The following is a 21,064-nucleotide window of genomic DNA, read 5'->3' as shown; positions in this document are numbered from 1 at the left end:
GGTCTTTCAGGAGTCTGTGGCAAAGCCAGGACTGGAGCCAAGATCTCCCCCAAGCGCCTTAAGGATAAGGCCAAGCATCCTCCCTCTCTCTCCCGTGCCCTTTGAGCTAACGCACAGCGGTCTGGGATTGTGTGGGGGCCAGCACTGCAGCTGGGAGGTGGATCGAGACACTGCTGCCCTTGGGAAGGGAGCAGAACACCAAAGCTCTGTGGTGTCGGAGCCACACCGCCAAGCCAGAGCACAGCTCCTGCTTCTCCCCTGACCCGGAGTCTGCAAACACTCCCGACCTGCCCACAGGTGCAGGGCTGCTGAGGGGCAGATTGAAACCCTTCTTGTAAAGGGTTAATTTATTGCGAGAGGCTGTGAGGACTGAAGGCTGGATTCCCCAGATCCCTCGCCTGGAGAAACACAAAGTCCAATAACCCAGCACCCCTGGATTCATGTCGGGGGGGATTAATTCATGCACTTGATGTTAAAGCTTGTCCGAGAGGTTTGCATGGGGGGGCCATCACTAGGGCTGGCTGGCTTCTTTAAATGGTTGCTAGGGGCCTGGCATCAAGGGCCGGTGTAGTTGCCCACAGTCACGGTCACGGAGGGAATTACACAGCCACAAAGAAATTGTTATTCTCCATAATCTGCTCTTTGGAGAGCGACTGGGGGAAACAGGCCGGCCCCAGCATGCAGCCAGCGCTGTGATCATAGAAGCGTGCTGGCTGCAAAGATCGGGGCAGGGCTCGCCTTCTGATCTGGGGGACACCACTGCTCCAGCCGCTAATCTGCTTTATCAGCTAGTTCTCTCCCGGGACACAAAGGTGTTTGCTTGTTTTAACATCTCCCAGGACTCTATTTCTCCTTTTGTGTGGTCTTTATCCCCCCGACGAGGCTTTAGCCCAGATTACAGACGGAATTAAGGCATTTGGCTAGGATGCCTCAGAACTGTGTGACACTGGATCAAGGAGCAGAAAGTAACAAAATAACTGGGGGGGCTGCCAGTGACCCCACCGGCGGGGCCCATTCTCTCGGCTTTCAAGAGCCCTCCATTGTCCTGGGAACCAAGAGGCTGGTTCAGACGGTGGCCGTGCGGCGGGGTTTCAAAAGCAGGTGCTCTAAGGTTTATTGTGTCCAGTTTGGATTAGGCCACTAGAAAGAAGAAAAGGAGGGTTTGGCCCCTCCGAGCAGCTGGCCAGGGTCTCTCCAGCGTGGCCGAGAAGCTGCAGTTGGCTGGTGTCTTTGGCCTGTGGGGCGGGCGAAGGAAGGCTGGAGGGTCGAGCTTGAGATGAGCTAGTCCTCGTCTGGGATGTGCCAGGAGCCGCTCAGAGCTTCCGTGTGCCTGATGCAGCAGGTGGTTGCTGCCGTTAGGAAAGGGATTCCCAAGTCACCGTACTCAGCAACCCCGGGCGTCTCCCTGTTCGCAGCCTGTTCACAGCCGTTCCGCGTACTCCCCACCCGCTTTGGCCTATTGCTCTCGGTGGCTCTGCAGAGCTAGTGTAGCTGCTGAGCTATGGCCTGGGGGTCAGGGTCCGAGAGAGGGTGCAAACCAGCTGCTTTGTCGGGCTGGATTTGAGGGTGGGAAAGGCATCGTGGGGTTCCTGTTTTGCTCCAGTCGGGCCAGTGCAGTTTTGGGTTGCAGAGGGGCGTGGTGTGGCTGTCCCCCGCTGGATGGATCTGGGGTGACCCTCCGTCCCCCGTGGAATACTTGAGTTCAGTGCTGAGTGCTGTGGGGCAGGAAGGGTTCTGAGAGATTGGAGGGAGGGCAGAGAAGATCTGGGGGCTGGAGGGAATGTGCAGCTGGTCCAAGTGCTGAGTAAGGCGGGGGCTGCATAGCAGGCTGCCAAGGCTGGGGAAGAGTTTCCCAGCAGAGAACTAAACCATCCTAGCAGCCCTGCTGTAGGGACTGATCTGGCCCTGGTGGGGAGACGGGCTGCACAGTCCTGCTGGCCTTTCCCTCTCTGCAAGGCCTGTGATCCTTCTCCACCAGGGACCAACAGACCCAGTGGAGACACCTGAGTCCCCTGTGGCTCCCCTCCTGTCTGCTGTCTGGGGAGACGACGCTGTGGCTTTGAGGGCTTCTGCACGCTGTTAACAGCTAGGCCTTGTCGCTGGGACAGCCCCGCTGGGTCCCATCTCCCCTCTGCTCTGACGAGGGCGAGCGTGAATAGCTCCAGAGAAGGCAGGGCGGAGCCCGTGCCAGCTCCGTCTCCACTCCCCCTCCGCAGAGGGGAATGGCGTCGTGTTACCGGCATTGAGTCCAGGATTCCTGGAGACCCTGGGACTTCAGGGGCTCTTGCTAGTCCCATGGCACTGGGGAGAGGCGCACGAACGCAGCGTGATACCACGCAGAGCCCTGGTGCTGTGCTGGGAGTAATCCCCCTCCTGTTTCTCTTTCCAGTGGGCAGCTGGCGACCTGCTTAGGGACTGATTTCCACCGAGGAGCCGGAGTCCTGGACGTCGTCTATGAAACGCCGTTCACCCTCCTGTCCTGCGGCTACGACACCTACATCCGGTCCTGGGATCTGCGCATGAGCACGAGGTAAACGCGCCCTGTGGTTGGACAGCCGGGCTGGGTGCTGCTCTTGGTTACAGCTGGGCATCCCACAGGGACAAATCCTCCGAGGGAATCGGAGGCCAGCCCCATCCGGCTTCCCCTGACTTCCTCTGGCCGAGGCTGAGGAGCCGGCGCTCAGCCTGGTTTCTTGCTGCCCGGTGCTAGGGAGCTACCTCTGCTTTTCTTTCCCACCCCCAGGAAGTGTGTCATGGAGTGGGAGGAGCCCCACGACAGTGCCCTGTACTGCGTGAGGAGTGACGGGAATCACATGATTGCAAGCGGCTCTGCCTATTACGGCGTGGTGCGGCTCTGGGACAAACGGCAGAGCAGGTGTTTGCAGGTGAGGCGTGATGGACGGTGACATGGGGCCCTGGCCTACGGGCCCAGGAGCCTCCCTTCTGTGCCGGTTTGGTATCTAACCCCTGCCTGCTGGCTTTTCAGTCTGCCTCGAGAGCAGCGCGATGACCGGACAGCCCAGAGTCCGGAGGTTGGACTCAGGGTCCTTCCCCGAGAGGTCACAGGTTCCATCCTGGCCTGGGTGGGGACCAGAAGTCGGTCCCATCCGATGGCCGTGCGCTGCCTGCGTGCGGTGAGCTACGGTCCCAAATTGCAGAAACAGTTGGCCCCGCGTGGCCCCAGAGACCAGGCCCCCTCTCGCCCTAGAGTCTGCAGAGCAAGGCGGAGGGGCACCGGCAGGTGGTGGCAGGCGGAAAGCCTCTGCTGCCACGGCCCGGCTGGGCCTCCTCTCCCAGCAGAGGATTTCGGGGCTGCTGAGAGGTGTCAGTTTGATAACGCTAAATTTGAGTTTCTTTGAGGGGGGACCCCCCATGGGAACACTAACCTCTGCAGAGTCCTGTCTCCATTGTGCCAATTCCCTTTGCTAGCCACGATGGCAGCTGGTTGCCGCCTCCCTGCCGGGTATCTGACTCGGAACAGGCTGCTCCAGGTACTTGTCGGAAAAGTGATTCTCGTCTCATTCTTTGCAGAGCTTCTCGCTGTCCTCCCCCACCAGCAGCCCCGTGTACTGCCTCCGCTTCACCACCACCTACCTTTACGCCGCCCTGGCGTCTGCCCTGCACGCCCTTGACTTCACCGCCCCCTGATGCCCTGGCCAAGGGCGAAGGGCCTTCCCACACCACAGCTGCCTCTGGCCGCTCCCAGTTTGGCCGATCTGATGCTCAGCTCAGGGATTGCAGGGCGGGAGAGAGGCAAACGGCCATGGAGACTTCTCAAAGAATTCCTTAGCGGCCAGAAAGCATCTCCCTTGAGCACTGGAGGAGACAGATTGTCTCCGACTCACCTGCCTTTTAGTTTAAATAAAGGCAAATTGTCCTTCACTCATTTTTATTTTGTACAGTTCAGGTTGGTTTGGTTTTCTTTCCTGCGGACGCAGTGTGTGTGACGGTAACGGGTCAGCCGGGAGAGCCGCGCAGACGTTCCCGTCAGCTGGGCAGCGCTGCTCCCGGGCGTCTGAGCAGTGCAGAGCGAATCTAGGACTGAGTGTGCAATGCATTTGATCTGGGAGCAGGGGCAGAGCCTTGAACAACCAGGAGCAGCCAACCTTGCACCTGCCCCTGCTGTCCTGACTGCTCTTTATTACGGCCTCCGAAACAGAGAACGGGAATCAATCCGGGAGCTGAAACCTCGGCAGGCTCTGGCTGAATCCTGCCAAAGCTCGGCTCTGCCTGCCGGCTAACGGGACTGGCATGCGCGGTCGGTTGGGTTGGGCAGTTTCAGTTTGCCAAATAAAATGTTAAAGGGAAATGGAAGAAGTGTTCCTGTCTCTTGCGAGCGCTGGTTCGGGACGGTGCTAATGCTGATCACGGGGCAGGAAAGGGGCTCACAGAATCCTGCCCTTGGGCCTTCATGGGGAGATGAGGCAAAAACTGATGTTGGATGTTTAGTCAAGCCCGTAATCTTCCCCTAACCTCTACATGTATCAGCCCGATCCTGCAACCCGGAGTGGGGCAAGCAGTGCCATTGAAATGGCCAGCTCTGCTCTCTTGCACAGGGCGTGCAGAACCTGCCAGGCTGGGACATCTTCCTAAACAAAGCTTTGCCATTCACCTTCAAAGCTGGTCCCTGCCTGGAGCTGGATGGGGTACAGGAGAGACTTACCCTGTTACCTGCCTTGCCTTGAAGCTGTTCGGCCTCCCTGGCCTTGCGGGTACTACAGCAGCAAACCCGATTTCTCCAAAGGTAGGGCCTCATGGGCAGCTTATCAGGAGCCCAGGGGCCACACCTAAGTGGCGTCAGATGGAGCAGATCACAGATGCCCTAATTGGGACTAAAGCTGCATCTTACAAAGACTACAGATTCCAGCATGCATTGCTCTGTCTTTAAGTAGCTGGAGCACTGCATGCTGGGACCTGTCTCTGGGAGCGGCACCTCTGCATTCAAGTTGAGGGTGCTCATGGGCTGCACTGGTTTGTACTTTTGGGGTATCCCTGACGTGAAGGAGGAGAAGCCTGCTAAGCTTCGTGCTGTGATCAGCTGAGCCAAGCTCCTGTGCGAGACACCTCTCGTGGTCTCGCTGGTTTGTGATACTGTAGGTGAATAAAACTCCTCCCCTGCGGCTGCTGGTTTTCCTCGTTTCTTTGATAGAAGTAACGAATTCCCTGTGTACACTTTTGTGATTGGCTACCAGGAGGAGAGGGCTCCAGTGAGCTAGCTGAAAGGACACAACCCTTCCTGCATTTCCTGCCATGCAGGCCGGCCTTGCTTCCAGGCCAACGAGGCACCAATCATAACAGCACTAACTGACTGTTCTTTTCCTTACTCGCCTCGCAACATCCTCTGGGGGGGCGACCTCCTCTTTTTTCGGAGCATAAAGATGAGCCTCTGTCAGACGGTGAGGTCTTCTCTGCAAACGAGGGACCTGCTCAAACAAATTCTCTAAACTAAAAACCGTAGCTCCCCAGGAGTGGATGGGATAGAGCCCCCAATTCTGAAGGCACTTCACGGTAAAGTGGCTGAGCTGCTAACACAGGAAATCTCATTAAAAAACAGCTCCTGTACCCAAAGGTTGGAGGCTACTAAATGGAGTTTTTCTTTTCATAACGGCACAGAGGGTGCTACTGTGAATTAAACTGGTGAGCCGTACTTAGGCAAACTGGGTGAAACTGGGAGTAACAGAAGTACACAACTTCCGTGTGATCATGACTGGTACAAAGTAGCATCTCTAACTGGACAGAATTCAATGAAATAGTGGAGAAAGAACTGGGGGATCTAATTCATTTGGTCTTTCAAAAAGCCTTGCCAAAGTCCTTTGCGAGAGGCTATTAAGGAAACCGTAAGTAACCAGGGGATGAGAGGTAAAGTTTTGTCCTGGATCAGAAGCCTGCCAAGACACCACCAGCTGAGTAGGACGGGGTCACATTTCAACATGGCGGAATGTTAACAGTGGGGTGCCCGCAAGCAGGCGGTGTTTCTCCTGTGGTGGCCTTCGCCTCTCTGTACCATCATTGCCCATTTCTCATTGTCTTAGAATCTGGGTTGCCAGCCCTTGAGTGCACATCCCCTGCTGACTTGTCAGCCTAGTGAAGAGGAATTTTCCTGCATCATGGCTGTGTGCCAGGGCAAAGAACTCCAACTGCCCTGTGCCACTAGCCAGCTGCAGTTGTAGGGCTGTAACTACAGCTGCCCATCCACAAACTGCCTTGCAGAGTGGGCCCTCCTCCTACCCCAGGGGACACACAGGTGCAGACTTGTCAGGGCTAGCACTGCCGCTCTGTGGTGGAGGGGGTGGCGACCACAGGTGACTTTTGAATGTTGACATTGTACCTAGGAAGCTCAACTGACCTCAAGCTGTATTTGTCAGTTCCCACATGCTAACAGCCACGGGCGTGGTCAGTGTCTGGATGGGGAGATGGCCAAGGAAACCCAGGCAGGAGGGGTTATAACTAATAATGCTGTCCCTGCTCTGTGTAGCTTATCACTGAAGTGGCAACAATCAGACATGCCCTGCTGGGAGAACCAGGGAGTGGCACCTTTAAGGGGGGAAGGGTCTGCCAGTAATATGGGAGTGGGCATTGTGCTCTGTTGAGGAGCTGGCAGTTGTAGATCTTGCAGACGTGAACTCTGCAGGGGTGGGCCCTGGGACTTGGGGGAGAGGGAGGTTGTTTTCATAGACTCAGAAATGTCGGGCTGGAAGGGACCTCGAAAGGTCATCAGCTCTGATGTAGGACCAAGTCAGATCTTCCTGACCGGTGCAGGGCTGACCTGGCTGGAGGCATGCACCTCAGGCTGGGGGGGAAGAACTAGAGGGGTGGCCGTGGTGAGCCTGCTGTCAGCTGGAGGGCACCAGGGATGAGGTGGGCTGTGAGAAGAAGTGAGCAGAGTTGTAGGTGGCGCTCTTCCCTGGGGTCCCAGCGTGACTTCAGAGGAGTTGGGAAACTGCCTGTGGGCATTTATGGTCCCCTGGTGCTACGGGAAAGAGCAGGTTTATTGGCCCCACTGTGCTGGCCAAATTGCACCTTGAATAACTACAGTCACTTCTCCCTGCAACGCAAGTCACCTGCCCCATACTCCACTTCCTGGCCTCCTCCCTGTGGCTGCACAGCTCGGCGTTCTGAGGGACTCGCTGGGTTCAGGCTAGGCAGTTCCTGGCACTGTTTGGAAAGGTGGTTAAGGCCCAAGATCATCTTCCTAAGTACACAGTTGAGGGAGCGGATGCCAGGGCAATGGGGAGACAGCCAGAGCTTCCCTGGTATGACGATAGCTCCCCTGACGCAGCCAGGCAGGGGAGCCCCTGCGAAGCCTGGTCTTCCTGGCACAACCCTAAGGGTCTAATCCCAGCCCCCTGACTGCTTTGGGTCAGCACCGCTGTGAGCCATATAGAAACAGTGGAGGACATTCCTCTCTCAGCAGCGTTCAGTGGGAGTAGAAAGCTGTTGGCTGCATTATTTCCCTCGCTCTCTATGGCATCCCACGCTGCCGGAGGGACTGCGTAGCTCAGTGCTGGCCGGCCGAATGGGAGTGGGAGAGAAAGCAGCCCTGAGGTTTGTGTTCCCAGACCCGAGTGCGGCGTGGCCGATGGAGCCCAAGTCATAACGATTCTTGCAAACCAAGCAACCTCCCTGTGGAAATCCTTTTACTAGAAAAAGCAGCAAAATAAATAGTGCACGGTTCTGCCCCAACCCCCCCGCAGCCATCGCCTACTGGGTCTTGCACTCCCCGTCCCCATCGTTAGCTGCCTTGATCTTCTTCAGCTCCTTCTGCAGCTCTTCTTCCGCAGCCAGGATCTCCTGGGGCTTCTGGTACTGCAGGGAAGAGACACGGCCGCTCAGTGCTCCCATTCAGACCGGCACTGCATGGCTAGCCCCTTCAAGCAGCTTAGTTAAGCTGAGACTGTGAGAGAAGCATCTTCATTAGCAGCTTCCCTGCCTGGCAGCATGGATCCAGGGGGACAGCAATGTGAAAGTGCCTCTTTTGCCTCCTGCCTGTATCCAACTGGTGCCTGCTGGAGCAAGGGGGCAGCACCCTGGCTAGGGATCATTGGCCATGATTTGGGATGGGTTTTATAGTACAGGCAGAAGGTGACAGGTTGACCTCGAGAACCCTGCATCTCCCCCTTATCCCCAAAGTGGGTACCGCCCCGGCCCTGGGGAAGGAACTTCCTCGTGCACCGCAATGAGCAGCGAAGCAGGAGGGAGCCCTGGGAAGCGGCAGCCTGGAAAGTTTCAGTGCAAGCTGAATTCTTGACCGAGGTTTGTAATAGATTTTGTGTTGGTGCTGGAGGGCAGGGAGCTGGAGACCCCTGCCCAAGGCCAGCATCTCCCTGGGAGCTCCCTTGTCAATTACAGCCTAAGGAGCCGGATGCAGGGATCAGTGGGGAAATGCCCTAGCCTGTGGCAGGCAGGTCAGACAAGAGCTACAGGATGGTCCAGCTGGCCTAGTTCTTCTGGAGCAGCAGAGGGCCCTGAACGCTGCCTTGAGTTCACTCTTGACCAGGATCCTTTCCCAGCAGACTTTGCTGGTCGCTGGCCTTCTCAGTTTGGGACAGATAAGGAGCTGCAGCTCTAAGGGGACCATTTGGCCTCTGATGGCTGCAGGCAGCCACTCCCTCCCCGCCAGCTGGTGAGTACCTTTAGCTCCTATTCTGTTTGCCCACAGATGTCTCATTGCAGAGCTGGCACATCCTCCCATGCCCAAAGCACTGGGTGACCCTGTGTGTGAGACAGCGCGAGACCAGCCCCGCACCTGGCAGTAACACTGATGGGCCTCCCAGGAAAAGTGAGCTGGGGAGGGGACGAGTTTGCTGCCACAGGAAGGGGTGTGTTCCAGGCCTTGGGGGCAGCATTGGAGAAGGCCCTTCGGTAACACCTTGTGCTCTTCAGACTGAGCTTCTCTAGGCAGAGAACATGTCCCTGCACCCAAGGGCTGCCTAGCAATGGGCGGACTGTCAGCACACACACGGGCTCTCGAAGATACCGTACGAGCGTCCGTGATTCTGCCACGCAGACCCCCCTGTCGGGCAGGTGAGCTCTGGCACTGGATCCCCTGTGACCACGGGCAAATCTCTTCTCTCGGCCTCCCTTTCCTTAGCTGTGAAACGGAGGATGTAAAGCTCAGGGCCGAGTATTCCCACGCGGGCTGGAATCTCACCGTGATAATCAGGGTGGCATTGGCATAAGTGAAGCTCAGGGCAGCCGCGTCCAGGGGAAGCTGGAATCTGTCCAGGTCAGGAATGGGGAACTTCTTGTAATACCTGCACAGAAGCACAAGGGAGGGGAGAGACTAAAATTCTGTCCTGCACAAAGTGCACACCAGTGAGGTGACGTCTGCTCCAACGCCCCTCAGCCAGAGCCCTCCCTGCACCTCCCTCGGGCCAAAGCCTTCAGAAGTGGCCACTGATCTGTGATGAGGAGCCTCGCTGCAGGGGCTCAGCACTTCTGCAAATCAGACCCCAGCTGTCTGCTGTGGGGAACCCAGAAATGGAGGGATGTGAACAGAGCGGACGCTCTTGAAAAGGCTCAGGAGGGGGCCCAGGCCAGACTCACTCTAGATGCTTTTGCAAGTCCACGGTTTTGTAGCAAGAGGCGAGTTGCTGCCACAGCTGCATCCTTTGAGCCAAGCGTGTCCCAGAAACTGACTTCTCCAGATCCGGCCCGAGCTGCCGAGCAGATGGAGAACGAGGGGCCGAGGCAGGCAGGGCCTTGGGCTTCCCACTGTCTCAACGCAAGGGCTCCGAGATGGAGTTCTGCCTCCTCGGCTATCACCGGGGCATGTAGTACAGTGCATCTGCTTGGCGCAGAGGGGACAGCAGTGCTCCCAAGGGAAGGGAGGCACCCAACGCTCCTCAAGTGCAGCATTACTAGCTGGTCCATATGTCCCTTGGCGTGTCTGCTGCTCTCTCCAGGCTCAGGGAGGGGCTTGCTTCAGGACTCATAGCCATAGAAATCCGAATGAAAAGCTCCTTGGGTCCCAACTAGCCCATCACCTGGGGCTCAGTACAGGCTTGTGCCTTCCAACAGTCAAGTATTTGGTCACATCTGGCTTTAAATGTCTCCACGGCTGGAGCTCTCATCCCCTGGGGAACTAGTCAGGTGTCAGCTCTGGTGGCTCAGGAGGGTCTCCTTACTCCTGAACCTCAAACTCACCCCTTTATTCACCCGATCTCATCCTGCCTAGTTCTCCCCTTGGCCCATCCTAAATCAGTCCTCTCTTCTTGAAATAGTTGTTGCAGCATCTCCACTGCTTGGCCGTCTCTTCCGGGAGCCATAAACGTTCAGTTGTTTGAATCAAGCCGTCCAGTCCCCCACTCGTTTCTGTTGTTCGTCTTGGAACTGCCCGGACTTTGTCAAGCTCTCTGGTGACGTGGCGCCGCTCTCGGGACACAGGATTCCAGGGGTGATTGCGCTGGCCCCCTACAAAAAGGGACTGTTGGCAGCCTGCTTCTTGACACCTCTCCGTGCAGTCCCCCTCACGCTGCCATTGCTGCTACACTGCATTCCGGCTGAGGGCGTCTGGGCCAGCAAGGGGGTGGAGAAAGGGGCAGCAGCCGGCTCTGTTCTCCACTCTCGGCTGGGCAGCCAGAACCAAGAACAGCTTCACAGAGTAGCCTGGGGAGCTTCATGCTGCGTGCAGGAGCAGAGACTTCTCCAGGGAGGGGAGGAGGTAGGTGCACGTGGCCCATTAAGACACTACTAAGTTCTCGTAGCCTCACGTTCCTGCCTGAGGTAAGGCAGAGAGCGCCCCATGGGTGACAGGATGGATCACCTGATGGTCGCCTGCTCTGTTCATTCCCTCTGAAGCACCTGGCATTGGCCACTGTTGGAAGACGGAGGATACCGGGCTAGACGGATCTTTGGTCTGGCCCAGTATGGCCGGGAACTCCTCTGGTGGCTTCCGCTGCTGGGGCTTTAACCACAAGCCTCCCGTTGCGGCCTGTTGGCTGACGCTGAACCATCCTCTCTCTCTGGGTGCTGACACCCTCCATGGAGATGGTTCCATCCCCCCTCCAGCCCTTGTTGAGGTTTCAGGCTTTCGTCCTCCATCAAGGCCTGCAGCCCCATTGGTCTGTGAAACTGACATGTTTCTGGCCCCAAGGTGCCCCGAACTGACCGGAAAAGGGTTTATTTCCTACTGTCAGAGCATGAGGGATTCACCTCCATTAAGCTGGCTTTGCATGAAGCCCGGCGTCTCTCTACCTCTGCCCCAAGTGCAGCTAGTTTATTTTCCAAGTCCTGGTGAAAACAGATACAAAGGGCAAATGACTCTCCCGCACAGGAGGAATGCAAGCGGTTTGTTACCGCAGGGCTCAAACCATTCTGTGTTGTCGCTGCTGTCGGTGTTTGGGAAAGGTGGCAGACATGGATAATAAGGGAAGTGTCAAAGGTTAAACAGCAGAGATTAGATGAACACAAAGCCATGGTAAGGAAGTGTTACCGCTTAGACAAAAACTGCAGTACACAGAAAAACCCACTGTTTGAAAGGGCTTGGGAGCCATCAATGGAAACACCAGCCTTCTGCTGCCCCAGGACTAAGGAACAGGGGAGAAGAATGGCTTTGACTGGCCTCAAACTCAAATCTGTGACAAGATCAAAGGAAACCAGATCTGCCTGGCCATCCCCCTCCTCCTTGTAACATTACCGCTACCTCTGGCTTCAAGAATTGAATCGGGTTTGGTGGGCGGGCGGAGGCGGCTTTGCGGTTTTGTTTTCAGAATTTACTTTAATGGATTTATTTTACAGCAAGAGGTTTTAGGCAAATCCCACTTGAGCAGCCTTCCCCGTGGCCAGAGGGAATGGGAGCGACTGGGCAGAAGCTACCAGCACCCTTTGCGCTGGGTGTGTGGCTCTTGCTCAGAGGCCAGCGAATGGATTTGTTAGCCCTGCTCGAGTGACTGGGATTCTCTGCCCTTGGCTCTCACCTTGTGGCAGAGGTTGGAACTGCACTCTCAGGCCACTCCTTGACTAGATGCTGGCAGAGGCTGGATGTTGCTTAAGTGAATTCATTGCTCGTCTTGTTTGAAATGGGTTTACTTGAAGAGAGAATTCTATTTACAGAAACCTTTACTGCAATGTAGCAATGAAGGGCTTAGAGCCAGAGAGCCCAGACATTCAGCAGCGACTGCTCCCCAATCAGAACCTCTCCCCTTTGAACTGCTGTTCCCCTGTATAAGGAGTTAACTGAAGTGTCAAGTGCTGTGGGAACTCTTGGGCGGTTAATTTCTCTCCTGTGATGGTGCATTAACCACCTGTGGATTCATTTCCTTTGCCACTGTCTGCTTATTACTAGTCAAGCAGGGTCTGGATCCAGAAGAATTCATCTACCTAAGGCATTGTGCCCAATGCACCTGTCATCTGTAGGGGGCTTGATGCATCTCAAGGAAGTCAATGATGGAGCTCCCACTGGCTATGGTGGATAGAGTCGGGCACCAGGGGCCTAGGACCAAGTGATCTATCCGAATTGTCCACAAGGGACATTAGCCTGCTCCATAGCTTGCTTCAGCTGCTGCTACTTCCAGAACTACTTCTCCTAGCTCCTACCCGCACACGCTTGCCATAGAGTCAGCAGGAAACAAATGAAAACTAATTTAAAAACCAAAGCACAAAACGGACAGCTGTAAAACTCTTGGCTGATCCCACTCTGGTTGGCTTGTGCTCACAGGGCAGCGTGGTCAGTGTAGTTGATGTCCTTTAAGGAGAGCAATTTTCAGATCCTTATAACTTTATTTCCACAGCAAGGTTCCTCAGACATGGCCAAGGTACTTGTCATTGAGGTAACATGGCAGTTTGAAATGAAGCCCTTTCTGAGTGACCTGAAGTTCCAGCTGCAGGCGAACAACTTTCAGCTCCCTCCTTAACATGCTGCCACAATAACCCGCACACCAAACACAAATAACAATCCAGGCGCTGCCCCAGGGCTGTACTTGATCTGTATGGGCTTGGGGTGTGATTCTGATCTCTCGCTAGCTTTACAACTGCGTAACCATACTGGCTTGAGTAGAGTCTCTCCTGACTCTCCCTGCTGTGGGAGGAGAAGTCGCCTTTTGAGAACATGTGCTGCCTGGAGCATCGCACGTTGTCTTTCCTAGTACCTTGTCCTCCACAGGCTTGTGACCCTCCCAGAGCCAGAGGACCACTGAGTGCCACCAACACCAGGGAGTACTAAAGGTGTTCAGCCTCTTGCGAAGTCAGGCCCTGTGACTGTCCAGTAGAATCTCCGAGTTACGAAACACCTTGGGAATGGAGGTTGTTCATAACTCGGAAACGTTCGGAACTCTGAGCAAAAGGTTCTGGTTCTTTCCAGAGTTTATAACTGAGCATTGACTTCATACAGCTTTGAAACTTCACTAAGCAGGGAAAAAATGCTGCTTTTTTTTTTTTTTAAGCAGTTTGTTTAAGACAGTACTGCACTGGATTTGCCTTTTTCTTGTCTCTGCTGCTGCCTGGTTCCGTATGTCCGGTTCCAGATGAGGGGTGTGATTGACTGGTCAGTTCGTAACGCTGGTGTTCTACTGTACAGCACCAAACACGCTGCCAGTGCTCAGCCAAGGCCTGAGCCAGAGCCCACTGCAGCGAAGGGAAGGACGCCCATTGATTTGAAGGGGAGCTGGCTCAAACCCTAGATAAGAGGTTGGACACGGCCAATTTCAGTTCCAAGGCTACTAGTTAAGTGACTGACAGGCGAGGCTCTGATGAAATCACTTTAGGTCCTAGCAGCAGTCATCTACCGCTGCCCATTCAGTGAGGATCCTTCCCTCCAGCTTAATGAAATGGCCTGTCCCTTCAGTACTCCTGTGCACAACCACTCACGCTATCCCAAGCATTTGTGAATATCCCTGTCCGCCTGCCCCCTCTCTCCCCTTCCAGCTGGTGAACGAGTTTCAAGGTGAAAATGGGCAAATGTACACGCATGTGCAAACCTCTATGCATGGGCCCAGGTTGGCCTGCAGCAGAAATGTTGCCATTCTTGTCACTCAAACAGCTCTCCAGAGGCCAAAGGAAGGGTTGCCGCCTCTGCATAGAAACCCCTCTACAACCCAACACCTTGAGGGCGTGGGAGACAGTCACCTGAATCCCAGTGCTCCAAGCAGGTGGAACAAACCTGAGCTGCACGATGTGGAGCCCAGGCAGAAATGATGAGCCTGGCTGTGTATGAGGCAGCTCATCCGTTTATCCCCAGAGACGTGGTTCTGTCTGAGTAACTGGCCGCTCTTCCCCCTCGCGTCCCAGTTGTGTGGATTCAGCCTGCACCTCCCCAGGCTGAGAACCCCAAATGCTCAGCACTTCCTTGGGAGCAAAGGCACCTCTGCCCCCATCCTACCGACATTATGGTTATTAAATGCGGAGGGGTGGCCATGTCCTGTTCCTAGTGCATCCCCCCATGCCCCCCTCTCTGGGACTGCTGGGGGTACTTGGCAGAGGAGGGTTACTACTGCCACTTGTTCTCCTTTGCTTCGGAGCAGGCCTTGTTAAATGTCCCAAGTGGCGGATCGGAAGAGAAAGGAACAGTTATTTGGCAACAGCGCCACCTACAGCCAGTTACGAGGAGCTGGACTAGAAAGGCTTGGGTGCTAAGCAGGGCAATTCCAGGGTGGGTTTCTCCCCAGTAAACTCATTTCTCTCTGTCTACAGCGACAGTGTTGGGAGATGGAGAAGAGCAGAACAAGCCAGCTGCCTCCAGCTCCTGCTAAGCAACCCCTGGAATGTCCCCCATTTGCAAGTAGGCCCTTTCGCACATGCAGGGAAAGAGAATTTCCTCCTCTCCCCATGACTGCAGGCCTGTGTCTGAACCCAGACTGTAACCGCTTTGGAGCAGAGCTGGTCTCATTCGGAGCACAAAGCACCAAGTCATTATACAGCAGGAAATTATATTTAACGAGCCAGGGGCTGCCGCAGGGATCAAGGGGTATGTCTACATGGAGGAGAGACACTTGCGCTAGCAGGCTAGAAACAGCAGCGTGGACACTGTGGCTCCAGAGGATACCTGGGCTAGCCACCCCTGCTCAGAGCCAGGGGCTCGGGTGGGCTTGAGGGCCCCAGCTGCAACATCCCCCCTGCTGTTGTTAGTGTGCTGGCTCAAGCCAAGATCATGTGAGTCTGTCTACCCGGGATGGGGGCTCGCTCCCCACTGCTCTGTGCACAGACCTAAGCTTCCCTTTATTCTGACAGCTCCTCCCTACCCATAGCAGATCCAGGCTGGCTTCGTCACTGGTTGCATTCTTTACTTCTAGATCAGAAAGTTGACTTGTTTGGGGGTAACTGAGGCACCTTTCTGCAGCTGGCTGCGTCCCCACCCCCAATCTGGGTAGTTCCAATGGCCCTTGAGTACAGTCTCCTCCTGTGGCTTCAGGTACCCTGACTTGATTAATTTGATTAGCGTCTCAATATCAAGTTACGGGGATGTATCCAGGAGAGGGAACCCCCCAGATCAGGGTAGGGCCAATTTTACATTGGTGATCTAGGAGAGGGAGCAAGCCCCAGGTTACTGACAGCTGAAGAGGCTGAGGAACTGGGGAGAGTTGCGAGCAGCAGGGAGCTGGCTGGGAGGGGTCCTGGATCTGCCCCAGCTCCAGATTCTATCTCATGGTCACTAGAGGGTTCGTTACAGTATAGAGAGGGTAGAGGAAGCCCTTCCTCAGGCAGCGGGATTGGTCAGTGGTACTTACAGTGCCCCCATGAAGGGCAGGGGGAGCTGTGCTGGGGGAGGACTGGCCACATCCATTAGAGATGCACTCTGCAGTTTGCTCCACCATACTGGGGCACAAGAGGCATTACACTTTCAAAGGTATAATGCCCCTCCTCCCCATGCAGCTTGGCCTCAGGAGAGAGATCAGTGAACCCTCTGACCCTCTGGTTATACCTGAGGTGCATTAATTGAGGGTGGCCCCAGTCTAGGGAAGAGGAAAGGAGGAACCACTGCCTAGGGTATGTTCAGGGACCCAGGCCTGAATACCAGAGGGTGCTGCAGGACAGGACTGAGGTGCAGCAAAAGAACAGTTTGGAGAGCTTAAGAATTGACTAGTGGTGGGGATGAGGGGGTCTGCAAAGCCATGTGTATAAAGCAGCCAAGAAATTGCTCAGGCCCCCCCACTCTCCTCCAGAGGCTGGAGAGAACATCTCCCCTGTCTGATCACCTATTCCGCCTCTAGCTCTCTCCCACACCAACCAAAACAAGCCAGGAGGTTTCGCTGAAGACAGTGCTGTGCTTACTGACTTCTTGTTGGTGGTACGGACAACACAGCAACGCTGATCCTTCTCCACAGAGACGCTGTAGACCTCTTTGGGGTAGGGTAGGTTCCGGATCCGCCACTGGAAACTGGTCTGAGTGTCCCTCCTCATGAAGATGGGCTACAGCAAACACAGACATGTCTAATGGGACACAGCTAGGATGGGCTCCCGGGGTTACATGCTAAGGTTACTGACTGGGGCCAGGAGTGTCTGACAGGCACTCCAGTCTGAATATGGAGCCTGTGATGAGGCACCCAGAGAGTTTCCTGCACTCTCTCCAACTGTTCCCATGGCAGCACCTGCACTGCTGCTGATCAGGGTCCATGAGGGTAGGTTTCCTCTAGATCACTCTCCCACTGAGTAGGTGGGCCGGGGAGACTTACGCTGCCATTGGTACAAGGAAATCTGGCCTCAGGCTCTCCAGGAACTGCCCACTGCCCTTCCTCATGGGAAGGGCAACAGCAGCAGCGTGGGCAAAAATCCACAACTGCTGGAGTCTAGGTCTGGCTTTGCCACTAACTTGTGCTGCCCTGGGCATGTCTGCGGGCCTCTATTTCCTCAGCTGTAGAATGGAGACAAAGACAGACCACCCCCCATCCCTCCCGGGAGGCTTGACCCACCAGCATAAAGCACCGCACGTGTGTAATAGCTGCGACTGGAGCTGTCACCCTCTCAGTGCTTTACACTCACTGGCATTTCCAGATGCCCTTTCAAGCCGCTTCATGGAAGACAGACAGACTGAGGCAGCCAGCAGGACAATACAGGAGAGTCCTCCACTTAGGAAACCTACAGGTTCCTTGGAAACAGTAAGGCCTTCCCTTTTCTCCTCAGTCCCCCACCTTCTGGACGCCAAAGACTTGAGTCCTAACCCGGCTGAGAGGTGTCCCGAGAGTCTGGAGTTCTACCCTGACAGCCCTACAAATCCCCAGAGATAAGTCATAACCTTAGCCTCCTAGCCACTCACTGGTTGCAGTTCATGAGGCTGTGGGTCTAGTTACTGCTGTGAGCAGGACCACCTTACGTACACTGGAGCTGCTTTCCTTTATGAGCTCCGATTCCAGCGCCCCCCCAGGGTACATGGTCGGCTCTCCCACCTCAACCTGCCACTTGCCGCAGCTCCCCAGAGCATTCTTCTCTCGCCACTTTCTAGCTGTGGAGGAAAGAAGAAGGGTCACCCCTTTTCTTTAAGCTGCACTTTGGTGAAAAATCCCAGCAAACACCTCAGCCAGAGCCTTGGCTACATCAGACAAGGGGGCTGATGGAGTCTCATTCCCATGACCAGCATAGTCCTTTCCCCCGAAGGGCAGATGACCGCCAGCTGCTCCCCATGCAGCTGAACTCAGCCTGTGGGGTCAGTGGCTCAGGAGCTCTGCTTTGTGAGATGGTACTGAATCAATACTCTACGTTCACAACAGGTGCTGGAGAGGCTGACTTTGGAGGGAGACATAAAACCAAAAGCGTGACCACCTGAGGCGACTGAAGCCCTTGTGGCACTTTTCACCAGGGTACGTGTTCCTGCCCTGCAGCCTCGGCCACTGCAAATGGCCGTGCCGTTCTGCCATGCTGAATTCCATATGGCAGCAGTGCTGCTGTTTGGGGGAGAGGTTCCCCACCGTGGCACGGATGTCAGAGCTGCCTGGGCCCAGCTCCGCTCTCATTCACAGCCGGGCTGGCCCTGCTCAAGTCACTGGGCATTGCAGGCAGGTAACCCCTGGCAGAACTGACTCTGCAGCACGCCGGGGGAAAGGCTGCAGCCTGGCCAACCGCCCGTCTCGCGACATATTCCTGCTGCACCAGGCTGGGGGGGGGGAGTTATTAGTAAGGGCAACTCCGGGGCCAGCTCAGGGGCAGGGGCCAGGAGCTGCGGGGGGGAACCTCTCACTTACCCAGCAGCTGGTTGGTCTTCAGGTCGTACTCCTCAGCCATCTCCAGCCCATCCTCAAACAGGTAATGGACCTTCCTCTTCCCTACACACAACAGGGGCAAGGTGAGGCCAGACCCAGGGCCCCCTCCCCATCCCATGTGCCCTGGCCCCCGCCCCTCCCCCATGTGCCCTGCCCCCCACCCATCCCCCATCATCCCTGCCCCTCCGCCCTGGCCCCCGCCCCTCCCCCATCATCCCCCATGTGCCCTGGCCCCCGCCCCTCCCCCATCATCCCTGCCCCTCCCCCCTGGCCCCCATCATCCCCCATGTGCCCTGGCCCCCCCCCGGCCCCCATCATCCCCCATGTGCCCTGGCCCCCATCATCCCTGCCTGCCCCTCCCCCCTGGCCCGCGCCCGTCCCCCAGCATCCCCAGCCCCTCCCCCCAGGCCCGGACCCCAGCGGCCCCGGCCCGCCGGGCGGGGCTGGCGATGGGCTCGGGGGGCCTGGGCCCGCCCCGCGTGTCCCTGGCTCCAGGTCCCGCCCGGCCCGAGCCCCCCCGGTACCGTCTTGCAGCAGCGCGGTCTTGCGGGCCCCGCGCAGCCGCTCCAGCCAGCTCGGCCCCGCCATGGCGGCTAGGCCGCGTCCCCATGGCAACCGGCAGCTTCCGCCGGACCCGGAAGCGCCGCGCGCGCGAGGCCCCGCCCCCTCCCCGGCCTCCTGCGGGCCCGCCCGAGCAGTAAGTGGCGGGGGAGGGGCGGGGCTGATTCCTCCGGCGGGGGGGGTCTCCCGCCGCCCCCAGGGCTGGGGACCTGGGGTCCCTCCCCCTAGTGTGGGGTATGGGGGCCCCTTCTCTCCCCTCCCCCCTCAAGCTGGGGTCCCTCCCCCCAGTGTGGGGTATGGGGACCCCTTCTCGCCCCGTCCCCCAGGGCTGGGGATCCTTCTCCCCTCCCCCCTCAAGCTGGGGCCCCTCCCCTAAGTGTGGGGTATGGGGACCCCTTCTCGCCCCGTCCCCCAGGGCTGGGGATCCTTCTCCCCTCCCCCCTCAAGCTGGGGTCCCTCCCCCCAGTGTGAGGTACCAGGGGTCCTTTCTCCCCTCCCTAGGTGTGGGGCCCCTTGTCCGACCTTACTGGGATGTTGGAGCGGCCCCGCCCCAGTCCCACCCATCCCCACTGTGGGGTTTTGGGGCGTCACCCGTTGAGGGTGGAATTGGGCGGGGTGCAAGCAGGGGAGTGGGTGGCTCAGCCCATCAGCCTGTGCTTCCCACAGTGCTGTGGCCGTTTTTGGGGCCCTGGCGTGAGGTCCCCTAAAGGGGTCTGGTCCTCAGTAAGTGCTGAGCGCGGGACTCAGGGTTGGGACCCAGAGATAGAGGCCTCCAAATCACGGGTTGCCAGGGTGGATTTGATTTAAATCACTGGTCAGGAAGACTCGATTTAATCATGGTTTTCTATGTAAAAGTGCATTCTTGTTGGTTCTTACACCCTTAATACATATTCTTCACAACTCAGAGATCGATGGAGGTTTCGTTTTTAGAAGGTGCACACTATACATTTTTAAACAGTATTTATTCTGAAAACTTTTCAGATGAGTTTTACAGCTATATCAGAAAATGAATGATTGTTTGGTTATTTCATTTACCAAAGGTAATTTAATCATCCTGATATCTGCTGGGAGAGCACTACAGCGGTGCACAGACAATCCAGGAAGTTTTTGGAAACTGTAGGGGACAATTTCCTGGTGCAAGTGCTGGAGGAGCCAACTAGGGGTGGAGCTCTTCTTGACCTGCTGCTCACAAACCGGGAAGAATTAGTAGGGGAAGCAAAAGTGGACGGGAATCTGGGAGGCAGTGACCATGAGTTGGTCGAGTTCAGGATCCTGACACAGGGAAGAAAGGTAAGCAGCAGAATACGGACCCTGGACTTCAGGAAAGCAGACTTCGACTCCCTCAGGGAACTGATGGGTAGGATCCCCTGGGGGAATAACATGAGGGGGAAAGGAGTCCAGGAGAGCTAGCTGTATTTCAAAGAATCCCTATTGAGGTTACAGGGACAAACCATCCTGATGTGTCGAAAGAATAGTAAATATGGCAGGCGACCAGCTTGGCTTAACAGTGAAATCCTTGCGGATCTTAAACATAAAAAGAAGCTTACAAGAAGTGGAAGATTGGACAAATGACCAGGGAAGAGTATAAAAATGTTGCTCGGGCATGTAGGAATGAAATCAGGAGGGCCAAATCGCACCTGGAGCTGCAGCTAGCAAGAGATGTTAAGAGTAACAAGAAGGGTTTCTTCAGGTATGTTGGCAACAAGAAGAAAGCCAAGGAAAGTGTGGGCCCCTTACTGAATGAGGGAGGCAACCTAGTGACAGATGATGTTGAAAAAGCTAATGTACTCAATGCTTTTTTTGCCTCTGTCTTCACGAACAAGGTCAGCTCCCAGACTGCTGCACTGGGCAACACAGCATGGGGAGTAGGTGGCCAGCCCTCTGTGGAGAAAGAAGTGGTTAGGGACTATTTAGAAAAGCTGGACATGCACAAGTCCATGGGGCCGGATGCGTTGCATCCGAGAGTGCTAAAGGAGTTGGCGGCTGTGATTGCAGAGCCATTGGCCATTATCTTTGAAAACTCATGGCGATCGGGGGAAGTCCCGGATGACTGGAAAAAGGCTAATGTAGTGCCCATCTTTAAAAAAGGGAAGGAGGAGGATCTTGGGAACTACAGGCCAGTCAGCCTCACCTCAGTCCCCGGAAAAATCATGGAGCAGGTCCTCAAGGAATCAATCCTGAAGCACTTACATGAGAGGAAAGTGATCAGGAACAGTCAGCATGGATTCACCAAGGGAAGGTCATGCCTGACTAATCTAATCGCCTTCTATGATGAGATTACTGGTTCTGTGGATAAAGGGAAAGCAGGTTTCAGAGTAACAGCCATGTTAGTCTGTATTCGCAAAAAGAAAAGGAGTACTTGTGGCACCTTAGAG

The 21,064-nt window shown here is 56.0% G+C and overlaps 3 protein-coding genes across 7 annotated transcripts in view; 2 read left to right on the top strand and 1 right to left on the bottom strand.

Moving 5' to 3' along the window:
- Positions 1-5,119, top strand: part of FBXW4 (F-box and WD repeat domain containing 4) — a 92,028-nt gene extending 86,909 nt beyond the window's left edge. Inside the window, exons 7-9 of one of the 2 annotated variants that reach the window (XM_037903384.2) lie at positions 2,390-2,530; positions 2,744-2,885; positions 3,903-5,119. In XM_037903384.2, the coding sequence (XP_037759312.1) occupies positions 2,390-2,530; positions 2,744-2,885; positions 3,903-3,947 (328 nt within the window). In that variant the 3' untranslated portion in view covers positions 3,948-5,119. Of the gene's footprint in view, positions 1-2,389; positions 2,531-2,743; positions 2,886-3,531 lie in introns of both variants that reach the window. The other variant, XM_037903383.2, reaches the window with a different exon arrangement.
- A 2,501-nt stretch (positions 5,120-7,620) lies between these two features.
- DPCD (deleted in primary ciliary dyskinesia homolog (mouse)) lies at positions 7,621-18,778 on the bottom strand. 2 transcript variants are annotated; one of them, XM_037903386.2, is made up of 6 exons: positions 18,653-18,778; positions 18,111-18,191; positions 17,250-17,374; positions 16,211-16,344; positions 9,152-9,254; positions 7,621-7,806 (listed from the first exon to the last, which is right to left on the bottom strand). In XM_037903386.2, the coding sequence occupies exons 1-6, from the start codon at positions 18,714-18,716 to the stop codon at positions 7,702-7,704; spliced, it is 612 nt and encodes a 203-aa protein (XP_037759314.1). In that variant the 5' UTR covers positions 18,717-18,778; the 3' UTR covers positions 7,621-7,701. The 2 variants fall into 2 exon arrangements, with proteins under 2 accessions (XP_037759314.1, XP_037759315.1); XM_037903387.2 differs by having other exon boundaries at positions 7,761-7,894.
- Positions 18,695-21,064, top strand: part of POLL (DNA polymerase lambda) — a 20,552-nt gene continuing 18,182 nt past the window's right edge. The window contains exons 1-2 of one of the 3 annotated variants that reach the window (XM_037903381.2): positions 18,841-19,622; positions 19,730-19,979. The gene's annotated coding sequence lies outside the window, so the exon portion shown is untranslated. The other 2 variants (XM_037903382.2, XM_043550270.1) reach the window with 2 other exon arrangements.

The sequence above is a fragment of the Chelonia mydas genome, chromosome 7, assembly GCF_015237465.2.
Source record: "Chelonia mydas isolate rCheMyd1 chromosome 7, rCheMyd1.pri.v2, whole genome shotgun sequence".
In the NCBI taxonomy this organism is placed as follows: Eukaryota; Metazoa; Chordata; order Testudines; family Cheloniidae; genus Chelonia; species Chelonia mydas.
This window is presented reverse-complemented; position numbering and strand designations above follow the sequence as displayed.

Excerpts from the sequence above, each read along its gene's own strand:
- DPCD (XM_037903386.2), bottom strand. The coding sequence starts at position 18,716 with ATGGCGGGGCCGAGCTGGCTGGAGCGGCTGCGCGGGGCCCGCAAGACC. Across the intron at positions 17,375-18,110 it reads GAAGACCAACCAGCTGCTGG|CTAGAAAGTGGCGAGAGAAG; the intron begins GTAAGTGAGAGG and ends TTTCCTCCACAG. Across the intron at positions 7,807-9,151 it reads ATGCCACCCTGATTATCACG|TACCAGAAGCCCCAGGAGAT; the intron begins GTGAGATTCCAG and ends TCTTCCCTGCAG.